Genomic DNA, 11,955 nt, shown 5'->3' with positions numbered 1-11,955 from the left:
CAGGAAATGAGGCCAGATGGCAATGTGAGGTCAACCAAAGATACATTCAGTAAGTTCTTGAAGGAACACCATGTACTTTTAGTTTTCTGACTTGGTAAAATTATATACAATATTTACATACAGTGTTCAGCATAACTGAATACACCCCATTTTGAAAATGAATATTTTTATTAATTTCTTAGTGAACATAGGCAATGTATTTTGGTGTATTTAAAGACAACAGATTTATTAAGCAGATATATTTAGAAGTTGAAAGATAATGCAATTAAACTCAAGCAAAATATTGCAAAAAAATAATTACAACCAACAAAATTTCAACTAATTTTTTATTTATTTTGAATTTTTTTATTTTTTTGCTTCTCTTGGTTTTTCCTCTTTTTCAAATTTGTTTTCAATATTTTTCTGTAACAAATTTGGGTGTACTCGTTTTTGGACTGTTATCGTAAGTTATTTTGTCAGATTAGCTCCATATTTGGCTGCAGTACTGTCTCATCTAATGTCTATGCACAAATATAATATTGTAAGGCTTCCTATTAATTTGTATTTGTGAGGGGTGTACTTATATATGCTGAACACTGTATTTAGATCTGTGATTGCTACTATTTCCAAACTGTTCAAGGTACACCGGCCAGCACTTAGTTGACACAATTACTCAATACTGAGTTTTTATTATTATTACATTATCATTGTACAGCTGTTATTACTCAAATGTGTATGGTCAAGTTGTGAAATCTTACAGTGCTTTCAGTAGTGGTTTCATAGTTTTCACAATATTGCTTGTATGCAGGAAGTAAGGTTAACGACAGAGTGCACAGCAATGCCTTTTGTCCAGTTAACTTTTATGGGAGAGACAGACTGTGTTTACAAACAGCCTGAGTTTTCAATTGACATTATTTGGAAGTTTATTTGGCAGGGTCACAATCACACGAGTGTTTGAAAATGGTTTGGGTTTGAACCAAACATTTAGGCCCAGTTTCACAAACAGGGCTTAACTTAAGCCAGGACTAGACCTTAGTTAAATTAGGCTATTTAAGCCACATTCATAAAAACGGACTTAGAAAAATACCTGAAGTGTGCACCTGAAGACAAAAAAAGACACTGACATGTTTTAAGACATCTCACTGCAAGTTATTTTCAGTTGAGACAGCTCAAACATGCATTTTAATCCATGACTAGCCTTAAACCTTGTTTGTGAAACCAGAGGTTAATGTAGTAAATTTCAATCTAACCTTTCAATTAGGTAAAACCCTAAAACTGATAAAAGAAACATATTAAATGTATGATAAATCTACCATGATTATACTGCTGTGTTGGCGTTGACATTTGCTTCTTCATGCTTTGTTTCTTTGGTTGGTTGATTCGTTTGATTAACCTTGATATCTTTTCTTATCTTATGCAGAAGTTGGTCATAAAACCACTCCAAGTCTTGACCATCATCAGGCCACACAAGGTAACTTCTGTTCTCAATGAAGGATCTCACTTGTTTGTGCTTCAGTAACCTGTACTGGGGTAGGTTTCCTACAACCAGCACCACCAGAATATCCTCAAGCTCTGCTTGCATCCTTTTTTGTGCCAGGGTGAATGTCTCTAAACACCAGCCATCCTTCAGGAAGTGTTCAGACACCACGCAAATGGTTTTTCGACTATTCTGGATGGCACTTCTCATATTAGTAAGATGGTCCTCCCCAGGGATGAAGTCTCGCTCCTCAAAGCAGCAGCGGAGTGTGTTGTGCTCTGAAAACTGAGAGTCCAGCCTCTTCAACAACGCTCTTTCTACCCACTTCATGTCTTTAGAACTGAAACACAGATACACATCGTACAAAAATCTATCAGGATCATTCTCCTCACGCTTTCCATCCACAAGTTCGCCAATTAGTTTTTTGTATATCTTGAAGATGTAGCCACGTCTACGGGCATAAATACCAGCGCTGGCAGTGAACAATATAATCAATACAGTGCAGACAATAAAAAGCACAAGTCTTAGGTCTTCAGTTCTTCTCTCCTCCTCTTCTTCTTCACATTGTATGCTGGATCTCACAACCGGAACCATGTACTGATCCTCAGGACTGGCACACGTCACGTCCTCAATGGGGTGAACAAGTGTTACGTTGGTTTGATTTAGCCATGTTTGGAAATCCTTCAAGTCACAATCACATCGGAAATCGTTATTCATCAGGCTGAGGTAGCTGAGGGTGCTGAAGAGATTTGGATCTACTGAATAAATCGAATTATAGTCGAGATTAAGAATTTGAAGACTTTTGGGGAATACGTCAGTAGGAAGGTATTTCAAAGAGTTGAATGACAAATCTAAAAAGAACAGAGACGTAAGGTCTTTGAAGATGTCTTTGGGAAGTGACTGCAGTCCATTGGCAGTCAGAGACAGTTGCTGTAGCTGGTGAAGATTGTCAAACACGTTTAAACATTTTCCTTCTGACCAGATCAGCTGCATACTTGAAAGCCCAAGATGGAGGAGTTGAAGTTTGTCTGAAAGCACTATCTGTTTTTGATTGTAACACCTTGAAAATGTGTTACCCTGAAGAAAGATCTTTTCTATTTGTGGAAATTCCCGTAATACTGTGTACAAATCTGACAAGGCGTTCAGTTTGTTATATTCCAGGTCAAGTGTTGAAAGATTGTTTGCAATGTTGGGTAAAGTAGACAAAGATGAAATTCTGTTTTTACCCAAGTACAGTTTGTTCAGGTTTGGTAAGGTAGCAAATGTATGGACTGACTCCACAGCGTTTCCTGTCAAGTTTAAATTGCGTAAATTTGGGAGTCCCAGAAATGATTCATCTCCAAGAACTCTTATATGGTTATAAGACAAATCGAGCACCTCAAGTTTGTCCAGATTTTGAAACATTCTTGAATCGATGCTACCTAGGAAATTTTGGGACAGGTTTAGCTTTAGCAAATGTGTCAAACCCCAAAATGCGCTATCATCAATCTTGTTGATCTCATTTTGCGCCAAGGTCAATTGTTCTAGATCTGTGAAATGACTAAATACAGAATTTGACAGAGCAAAGATTTTTGATTTGGATAAATCAAAAGTCTTAATACCACTCGCCTCAAGACCCTTAAATGTAAAATTGTCTGGATCTTTAAAATTGTTATGTCCAAATGAACTCCCCATATTGTAACTCTTACTGAGAGTGAGACTTTGGATTTTGGTACCAGCGATTGCATCAAAAAAACGCTTCGCCATTGAAACCTTAAAGCCGTTTCCAGATAGATCCAATGTGGTTATTGAAGCATTCCTAAATGGGTTTCCACATTTCTCCCATCCTAACCAGTACTCATTCATGTCTTGCAGTGTTATGGAGGACAGTCTGAGGAGTGTGAAATGTTTACCCTGAAAGTTAAGCAGGTCTTCCTCACAGATGCTCTTCACTTTGTTGAAAGTCAGATCCAGCACATGAAATCGCCTCATATTAAGGAAGAACGAAGCTGGCTGGATTTTCTGAATGTTGTTATCGCGCAAGACAAGCATCTCAAGAGATGTCAGAGGTTTGAAGATGTTACCGGACAAAACGGCACCATCTAAATTACACTGGGTGAGCGTGAGAACCTCAAGGTTTGATAATCCAGTAAATGCACCTGTCTCTAATTGTAGGAATTGGTTGTAGTCTAATTTAAGTATTATTAGACTGGAGAGTCCTCTAAACGTGTTGTTTCTGATCACGAGTCCTGGTGTTTGTTGCTCCACTTTTAGGAATTGTAGACCGTGAAGACGGGAAAAAGATGCTTCGTTGAGTTCAGTGATGCTGTTTAAACTCAGATCCACGTAATTGACGTGCGCGGGCAACTCCGGCACCTGATGAAGACCTCTGTTTATGCAGATGGCATTATAGCCAATAACTGAACACCCCGAGGTGCTTTTCCCGACTTCAGTGTTCAGGCACAATCCAAAAAGGATCAGTATGAATGTATATCCCATTTTGAGAGCACTGTGGGGGAAACAAAAAATCACATGCATTTTAAAGTTAAAATATTTGTTAAACTGGGATATTATTTTGTTTGCTTAACAAGTTCAAGGTTCAGTGGCTTTAAAAGAAAAGCTGCAACACACACATAACCCACGTGAAAAAAACAATCTTACAATGTTTCTTTAGTTAATGTTAACATTAACTAAAGAATAGCACTTAATATTGCTATTCTATAATGAACTAATAATGAACAATACTTGTACAGCATTCATTAATCATAGTTTAACATTTACTAATGCATTATTAAAATCCAAATACATGCTTAATAACAGTTAATGCACTGAGTTAACATGAACTAAGCAACATAATGAACGTTAATTAGCATTGACAAAGATGCATACTGTAATGTAATGTTTATCGTTTGTTCATGTTAATACATTGACATTAACTAATACAACCTTATTGTAATAGTAATTTAAGATAAATACTACGTGTTATGTTATTGAATCATACTAGAGTATTTGAATGAATCTGTTGTGGTAATGCTATAGTTACTAATTCATTATTAAAATCCAAATGCATGCTTGTTGACATAATTTAATGCATTAAGTTAACATGAACATTGAACAACTTTATATTCATTAAGTAATCTTAACAAAGATGAATACTGTAATGTGTTGTTTACCATTTGTTCATGTTAATACATTGACATTAACTAATACAACCTATTTGTAATAGTAATTTAAAGTAAATACTATAGTGTTGTGTTATTGAATCATACTAGTATTTAAATGAATCTGTTGTGGTAATGCTATAGTTTCTAAAATATAAACAAATCACCCAATACTGTACTTTTCAACTATAGGATATATTATACTGCAATAAAGCACAGTTTACTGTAGTACAACTGAACTATAGTCTATTACAATAAATATTACTGTTTATCAGTTCACAAAAGTATTCATAGCGCGTTAACAAAGTTGTAAATACTAAATACACTTTAGTATGCTTAAAAAACACTAGCATTTACTAAAATTTACTTGTAATGTGAGAATATACGTTTTAAGCCGTAAAATATCAACAGTTTACCTCAGATTTAGTTTATTATTACTACAGCCTTTTTACCTGTAAAAAAAGCACCTTGTCATTAAAAACCTACTTTACAAGAGCGTCCTGGCCAACATTGTGATAAAATTATAATATCTGAAGTAAACTGATGTTTAAAACTAAACAAATCGAGCAATAATTTAGCGTCTTACCGGATCACCTATCCGTACAGCGTTTTCCTAAGCCTTGTTGTGGCGCGAAAATAATGAGAAGCTTCAATAACGCAACATGACGACCCACGCTGAGTTAAATTAACTACTAAGTTCCTTGCGGCGATTATGAGCTCTTCCTTCGTCCTCTCTCTTTTCATTTCTGTTGTGTTTCTCAACATCTCTGAAATAGGAAATCACTTTCTTGCTCAGTGATTCACTTTCCGGTCAGGACTTTTCCAAGTGTACGTAACGTTACTGTTACTGTGGGGAACACTAGTACATTTCAGCTGCTTGAGGTAATTCGGATGTACGGTAGCCATATTTAAACAGTACAAAACTAAATGTGTTATTTAGACCTTATTTTCGACCGCAATCGTCGTTTTAATTATTTAACTTAAGAACTAAATCGTGTATAAATGTTATATCATTCCGGAATATTCAACGATTTCTAAGAAAATGCCACTATTGGAGATAAAACGATCTAATGATAGTTTTTATTTAACGTGAACGATGAGTGAGTATAAACTGCTGTTGACCTGGTTGCTCCTTACTGCCCACTAGATGGTGATATTTACCAACATCTCAACATAATTTTAATAAATATAGCCTATTTCAGAAATGTATTAGGATGTGTTATATTAAGTCTATCTATATATTTGTACTCAAGGAAACAAAACAAGTTAGCATACTAAATGAAATTTGCTACACCTTATAATAAAATATAGTTTTTATTTCTTCAAGCATCATTCAATACTGAAACGTCTTCAAACGTGCAAAGTAAGCTTAAGTTTTTACATTCACAGTCAGATATTATTATTATTATGTGCTCTTTGGAACAGTTTGGAAACATATTACTTCAAATAGTTTTGAAAGAAGTCTCTTCTGCTCACTAAGGCTGCATTTCTCTTAGCTATAATACAATTAAAACAGAACTATAGTAACATTATTTCGAAAGACCCACCCCCCTTCTGATAAAGTCCAGGATTTGGGCCCTATATGAGCTCATTTGTCCAATTTTTGACAGTATGCCATCATAAACGGTGAAAATAACCAATATAAGAAGGCTTTAAGACAAATTTAATTATTTACATGGACAATTTCTGACTAAGGAAATGAGCTGGCCAGTTTATTTGCCTATAGGCTACAGTTTTTAATTTAAAACAAGTTTTAACAGATTCCTATTTTTTTTTTGATTGTTTGTTTATTTTATGATGAATGATAATAAATTGGCATTTATTAAAAATTATATGAAGTAATATAAATTATAAAATTATAAAGTATTTTTTGATATTTCTAAAATTCTAATCTCATTACATTATTTATAAGACTGTAATAACTTCTAGTTTAAATGCACATTTGTAAATAAACATAATTTTTGTAAACATAAAATAGTATGATAAGCACTTTGACATTGCTCAAAAAGTGTGGTAATGATAACAATCCGGCAAGCTAATCCAGCAAAAATTAGTGCTTAAAATGTCACTAAAATGCAGTATTTGAACCTCGTAATTTATTGCAATTGAGGTGAATAACTTCAAAAAGGTCTACTTTTTGAGAAAAAAGAACCATTGCTTTTAATAAGCTGGCTACAGGCCTGCGTAATATGATGATTTGTGGATCAAATTGAATATCACTGTTGAAAGAGTTGAGCTGCCTTGTGAAAACTGTATTTCCATTCAAACGTACCATGTGTTATTTTTATAAATATAATTAAGGACATGTTTAATTGATAAAAGTAATGCCAAAAGATTTTATTTCAAATAAATAGTTAAAAAGTAGAGGGAGAGCGGGACGAAAGTACCATTTTTCATATAAACCTCATTTTAAAAGATAATGTTTTTAGCAGAAATATATTTCTGCTGTGGTTATTAAATCACAAGTGTGGTCTATCAAAATCAGCTGTTGTTTTGTATCAGTGTAGAACAACTCCAATATAACTTCACTTTAAACAAGAGTTGCACATTGTTACTCTTAGCCCTGCCAGCAGTGATGATAATAACACATCGATGGGTCAAATGCAACACAATGTTTGCTAGATTTACTGGCTTCATCTTGTTTATTTTAAATATATCTGACTACGACCTTATTAATGTTAACCGCAAACATATTTTTATTCCTTTATTTTTGCTAAAAATATTAACCAGCATTTTCATTTTAAATTTCAGCTCCTTTAAATGTTTCAAAAGCAACCCAACAATGCAAAATGGTAACATTTCTGCAATTTTAAATATTTATTATTTTTATTATTATTATTATTGGTAATGTGCATTAATTTGATAAAACTTCTGAATCAAAACACTGAGAACTCTAATGTGGAACTGAAAAATAAGGCATAACTATTAGCAGTGGGACATAAATAACAGCGGTACTGTCATCCCCACAGGAACTTTTGCCATTTAAACCTGATTTACTTTTAATCTGGAGAACTCAGAGATTACACACTTAATGATGTGTCATTGCACTGAATAACCTGTAGATTGACCATTACTGTGATGCATGAAAAGAGAAACACAACCTTGTAATAAGGAAAAAAAGAACTACAGCAATTTACTTTTTGCACTTAAATACTAAAATCTGGAGCTAACCGTGGGATAAGAAATGCACTAATTTGATTCTGTAATGCTGTAAAAAGATATTTTTCTTATTTAATAAATGCATTTGACTGTTTTTGTGTTGATTGTTTGATACTTGTAGGAAAAAAAGTTTATATTTGTACTAAATTTTACATGTGTGGTTTTTAAGACTTTAACAAACTTACTGTAGGTATAAAAATAATACAATTATGTTAGCATTACTTAAAAGCACAGGTTTCACTGAATAATACTTAAAATACTGTGTGGAATATTAGGATAAATAAACCTGTCCAAAAACAGGTTTGACAAACTTAAAACTAGAAGTTGAAAATTAATAAAATTGAGTTGATGTTGACATTGAAAGTGTAAGCGAACATGCAAAGTCTAATAGGACAAACTAAAATAAAATAAGTTGGAAATACTCAAAACACCGATGCAAATAGTTGCCTCAATTTTTTAGGTAAAACATACACAGTATTTTTTTACAGTGCACGGTCCCGAAATCAGCTGATATTTGGCAGCTCCATGCTGAATATGCTGTTATAGCCTGGAGAGCTAATGTTGTCCAGAAAATCGCTTTGGTACTTTCGTCCCCGCTCTACCATGTTTTATTTTAGAAGTATAGTCGATAAAGGTCCCATTTAATCACTGTAGAAATGCTGGGTTCCACACAGTCGATTAGTGTTGGGACATCATGAAGGATTTAAGTAACTTGTTCGTTTTTACAAATGTAAGTGGATTGAACATAAAACTATTTAAGTTGTCCCCCAAATTTCTCAAGAATTGTATGGGTTCATTTTAAATAAGTGGTTTGAGCAAATAGCACATTTTTGAGTGATTGATCTATAGTAAAAGCATTAGCAAAAGATTTTATGTCAAATAAATGCTGTTATTGTGCTTACTACGTGTCCTTATATTGTAGCCTAATCACAGTTTCTGCAATAGATGCTAAACAACATTAATAATAATAATAACATTATTTAAAATTATGCATTGCCCTAATAATTACTGATCAAAGTAGTGGCAGAAATGAAATCATTAGAATAGCCAGGAGGAAACACCCATCCCTCACTGACAAAGGTCCAGAATTTGTCCCATACATGAGCTCATTTGTCCTATTTTGACTGCTGTGCCAAAATAAGGCTTTAACACCAATCCTTTGTTGGCTGTCGCTTCAGCTTATCTGAGGAAAGTTGAATGTGCTGGCTAGTTTGCTATTTAAATTAAATATATTTAATAATATAATATTTTAAATTATATATATATATATATATATATATATATATATATATATATATATATATATATATATATATATATATATATATATATGATGAAATTGATGTATATTTGATGTAAATAATTTTTGATGTAAATCTTTAGGAAATGTTTTTGGTACTTTAAAAAAAGTGTGGTTATGATGACCATCCAACAAGTTAATCCAGCAAAAAAAAATTGTACTTGCAACCTATTTAAACCTCATAATTAAATAGAAAATGATGTGAATAACTGCAAAAAGGTCCACATTTTAAGAAAAAAGAACCACAGCTTTCACCAGGCTGGCTACTGGCCTGACTCTTAATGTTTCCAAACTTTGGAGGGGTATTGACTGGCTTTTAAATGTCTCTCTTTAAATCCCTATTTGCATTTGGTAATGACTGTTGTGTGCTGTTATTCTCAGTAATCACCTGTTGAAAATCGTAGACTTCATCGTGGACTTTATGTGTATCGTAATGGTTCATTTTACTCAGTCGTCTCAGTATGCAGTGCGCAAGCCAGACCAGTAACAGCACACAAACAACAATGCAGACCATTACTCCCAAAAGACTGCCCGCAGAAATGGACAATGGCCTGTCGGTTGGAGGTCTGCTTGTAGGTATGAAAAGGTCAAAGGGCGTTGAGCTGCCTGAACCCTCCAAGTCCTGTTCCTCACATACCCCATTGTCCAAAAGCACGTATCCTTCGTTACAAAAGCATTCAAATGACCCAGGCGTGTTTGTGCAATTGTGGTCACAGTTATTGGTACTTATGCATTCATCTAAATCGACGCAATATCTGTCTTCAAGTAGGAAACCTTCAGGGCAGCTGCACTGGAATTCATTGTTGGGATCACATTCAGCTTCGCATCTCATCTCCGAACAGTGCATTTTACATTGGTGCATGTTCTCAGTTGACGGTATGTATCCATCAAAACATACGCATTGATAGCTGCCTTCAGTGTTGGCGCAGTCGTGTTCACACGGTCCAGTTTCGCATTCGTTCAAATCAACGCATCTGCCGTTTTCATTGACAAAGCCTGGCTTGCAGTTTTCTTCGCAAGACTTTCCGTTCGCACTCAATGTAAACCCGGGGCGACACGTGCACAAGAACGCACCGCTATCTCGCGCGCACTCGTGTTCGCATCCCGCATGCGCGCACGGGTCATCGTCCTGCTGCTGGCTGCATGATATCCCGTTTGTGTCCAGCTTAAATCCAGGCTGACAGATGCACGATTGGCTCTGTCCGTTTCTAACACACTTATAATCACATCCACCACCGAAAACCTCACAGTTCCAGGGCGCATGAAGCCACTCGCTCTCAAAACAAATGTGTTTGGTCCCAAGCTCAAGCCTTGTTGCATTAGTCAATTCGGGAATCTCTCTGAGAAGTTCGTTTGATGTAAATCCAAAAGCAGTCGAATAATAGACTTTTTCATCAGTGCTCAGCGGCGGACAGTGATTTAAATTATCATATTCACACACATAACCATCGATTTGTTCACCGCACGGTCTCTCAGTCCATTTGTGATCGTTTTGTGATACCGAAACACAATGTGGCGCACAATCCGATTCGCTTTTCCAGTTGACATACTGGCTCGTGTCATCTCCAGTGATCCATTTATATCCCATTAATCTATCTGAACACTCATTACCGACATATCTCAACCCAATCCAGAAGTTTCCCGACACTCCTTTTAGTAATAACCGAGATAACACGTCGGCTAGTTTTGCGGTGCGGATGGTCATCAGATGTCCTCCTGTTCGCTCCTCACAGACTTTCTGCGCCGCGTCAAAGTTCGCGGTGTCGGTCTGAACGACGAAGCATTTCCCATTCACACAGTCGCCGATGTTTTTGTCCGCGTGAACCCCCAGAAGAGCAACCACCAGCGCCATTACGAGCTCTCTCATCTCTGCTGGACGCGTTATGTAATGATGTTCGTGCTGAAGTGATTTTGGAGAAGTGACCAGCGCGCATTTCACGGGTCTGAGCTGCGCCGTGCCGGATTTATAATGTCATCCATGTCTCCAGAAATTAAAGGAAGTTCGTGTTTTCTGGCAGAGATCCCGATACTTCAACTTTCTCTCCCCCTCTCTCTCGTTTCCTATCCCAGCCGGCGCGGGGGGCTGGACACACGATATCCATCCTGACTCTGAGGATTAATTTCCAACTTGCCCGCAAATAGATGTCGCGCCTATGTTTTGAACGTCTTGTTGTAGGATGGGTAAACAAACAGACCTATGTGTGTGTGTGTATTCAGGGAGGGGCAAAAATACATTGAAAAGTATTTTAAAATAAAGTACCAAATAGGGGCGAGCGGGGCACAAAGTAACACTTTTTAGTTTTGGCTAAATAATGAACAAAGTTATGGGGTTAGACAAACCCTATTTTCTTTTACCAACAACACACAAGCCTCTCCTACAAATGAGCACTGAAAGTATGATCGCCTAACCTGTGGTTTCTGTGCAGTGTGACCAAAAGTGCAAGGAGTAAAAAGGTTACTATTTACCCCACCAAGTGTGGCAACAGACAGAGGGTTAGTTGTAACAGTTGCTTAAAAAGGCAGATTTTACACAATTATTTAAATTCAGTTTACTTTAAATCGTATATTTTATCAGTATTTAACTCATTTTTTTTCTACATAGCACTGCATGTTTATTAATTTATCTTTTGGATAAACACATTTGGATGTATTTGCATTATTAACCATTATTATACAATGCATTTATTGCATTATTAGCTATAAAATGCTAATACAATAAATGCTTTCTATTAAAAACATTTTTTTATTTAAATAAATTCTCAACATTACTGTCACGGTTACACAGAAGGAAAAGGTGGATAAATCTTTAAGGGTATTTATTCATGCAATGCAACAACAGCTGAGAGATGAAGCAGGTATGGTGTTGCAGAGGGAGAGCGATCTCTCACACAGTTCAAACG

The 11,955-nt window shown here is 35.6% G+C and overlaps 2 protein-coding genes across 3 annotated transcripts; both read right to left on the bottom strand.

Annotated features, from left to right (window-relative positions):
* Positions 1-635: 635 nt before the first annotated feature.
* tlr5b (toll-like receptor 5b) lies at positions 636-9,532 on the bottom strand. Of its 2 annotated transcripts, none has more exons than XM_056480882.1 (2): positions 9,444-9,532; positions 636-3,944 (listed from the first exon to the last, which is right to left on the bottom strand). In XM_056480882.1, exons 1-2 carry the CDS (start codon positions 9,464-9,466, stop codon positions 1,298-1,300), a joined length of 2,670 nt encoding a protein of 889 aa, XP_056336857.1. In that variant the 5' UTR covers positions 9,467-9,532; the 3' UTR covers positions 636-1,297. The 2 variants fall into 2 exon arrangements, with proteins under 2 accessions (XP_056336857.1, XP_056336859.1); XM_056480884.1 differs by lacking the exon at positions 9,444-9,532 and adding an exon at positions 5,183-5,856.
* On the bottom strand, positions 9,175-11,187 carry thbd (thrombomodulin). Its single transcript, XM_056480885.1, has one exon. The coding sequence runs from the start codon at positions 10,920-10,922 to the stop codon at positions 9,372-9,374; it is 1,551 nt and encodes a 516-aa protein (XP_056336860.1). The 5' UTR covers positions 10,923-11,187; the 3' UTR covers positions 9,175-9,371.
* Between the last annotated feature and the right edge of the window lie 768 nt (positions 11,188-11,955).

The sequence above is a fragment of the Danio aesculapii genome, chromosome 20 (genome assembly GCF_903798145.1).
Source record: "Danio aesculapii chromosome 20, fDanAes4.1, whole genome shotgun sequence".
In the NCBI taxonomy this organism is placed as follows: Eukaryota; Metazoa; Chordata; class Actinopteri; order Cypriniformes; family Danionidae; genus Danio; species Danio aesculapii.
The sequence above is the reverse complement of the archived record's forward strand: the minus strand, read 5'-3'. Positions and strand labels throughout refer to the sequence as shown.

Coding starts and splice junctions, on each gene's coding strand:
- tlr5b (XM_056480882.1), bottom strand. CDS start 9,466: ATGAAGTCTACGATTTTCAACAG. Junction 3,945..9,443: donor AAGTCTACGATTTTCAACAG/GTGATTACTGAG, acceptor TTTCCCCCACAG/TGCTCTCAAAATGGGATATA.
- thbd (XM_056480885.1), bottom strand. CDS start 10,922: ATGAGAGAGCTCGTAATGGCGCTGGTGGTTGCTCTTCTGGGGGTTCAC.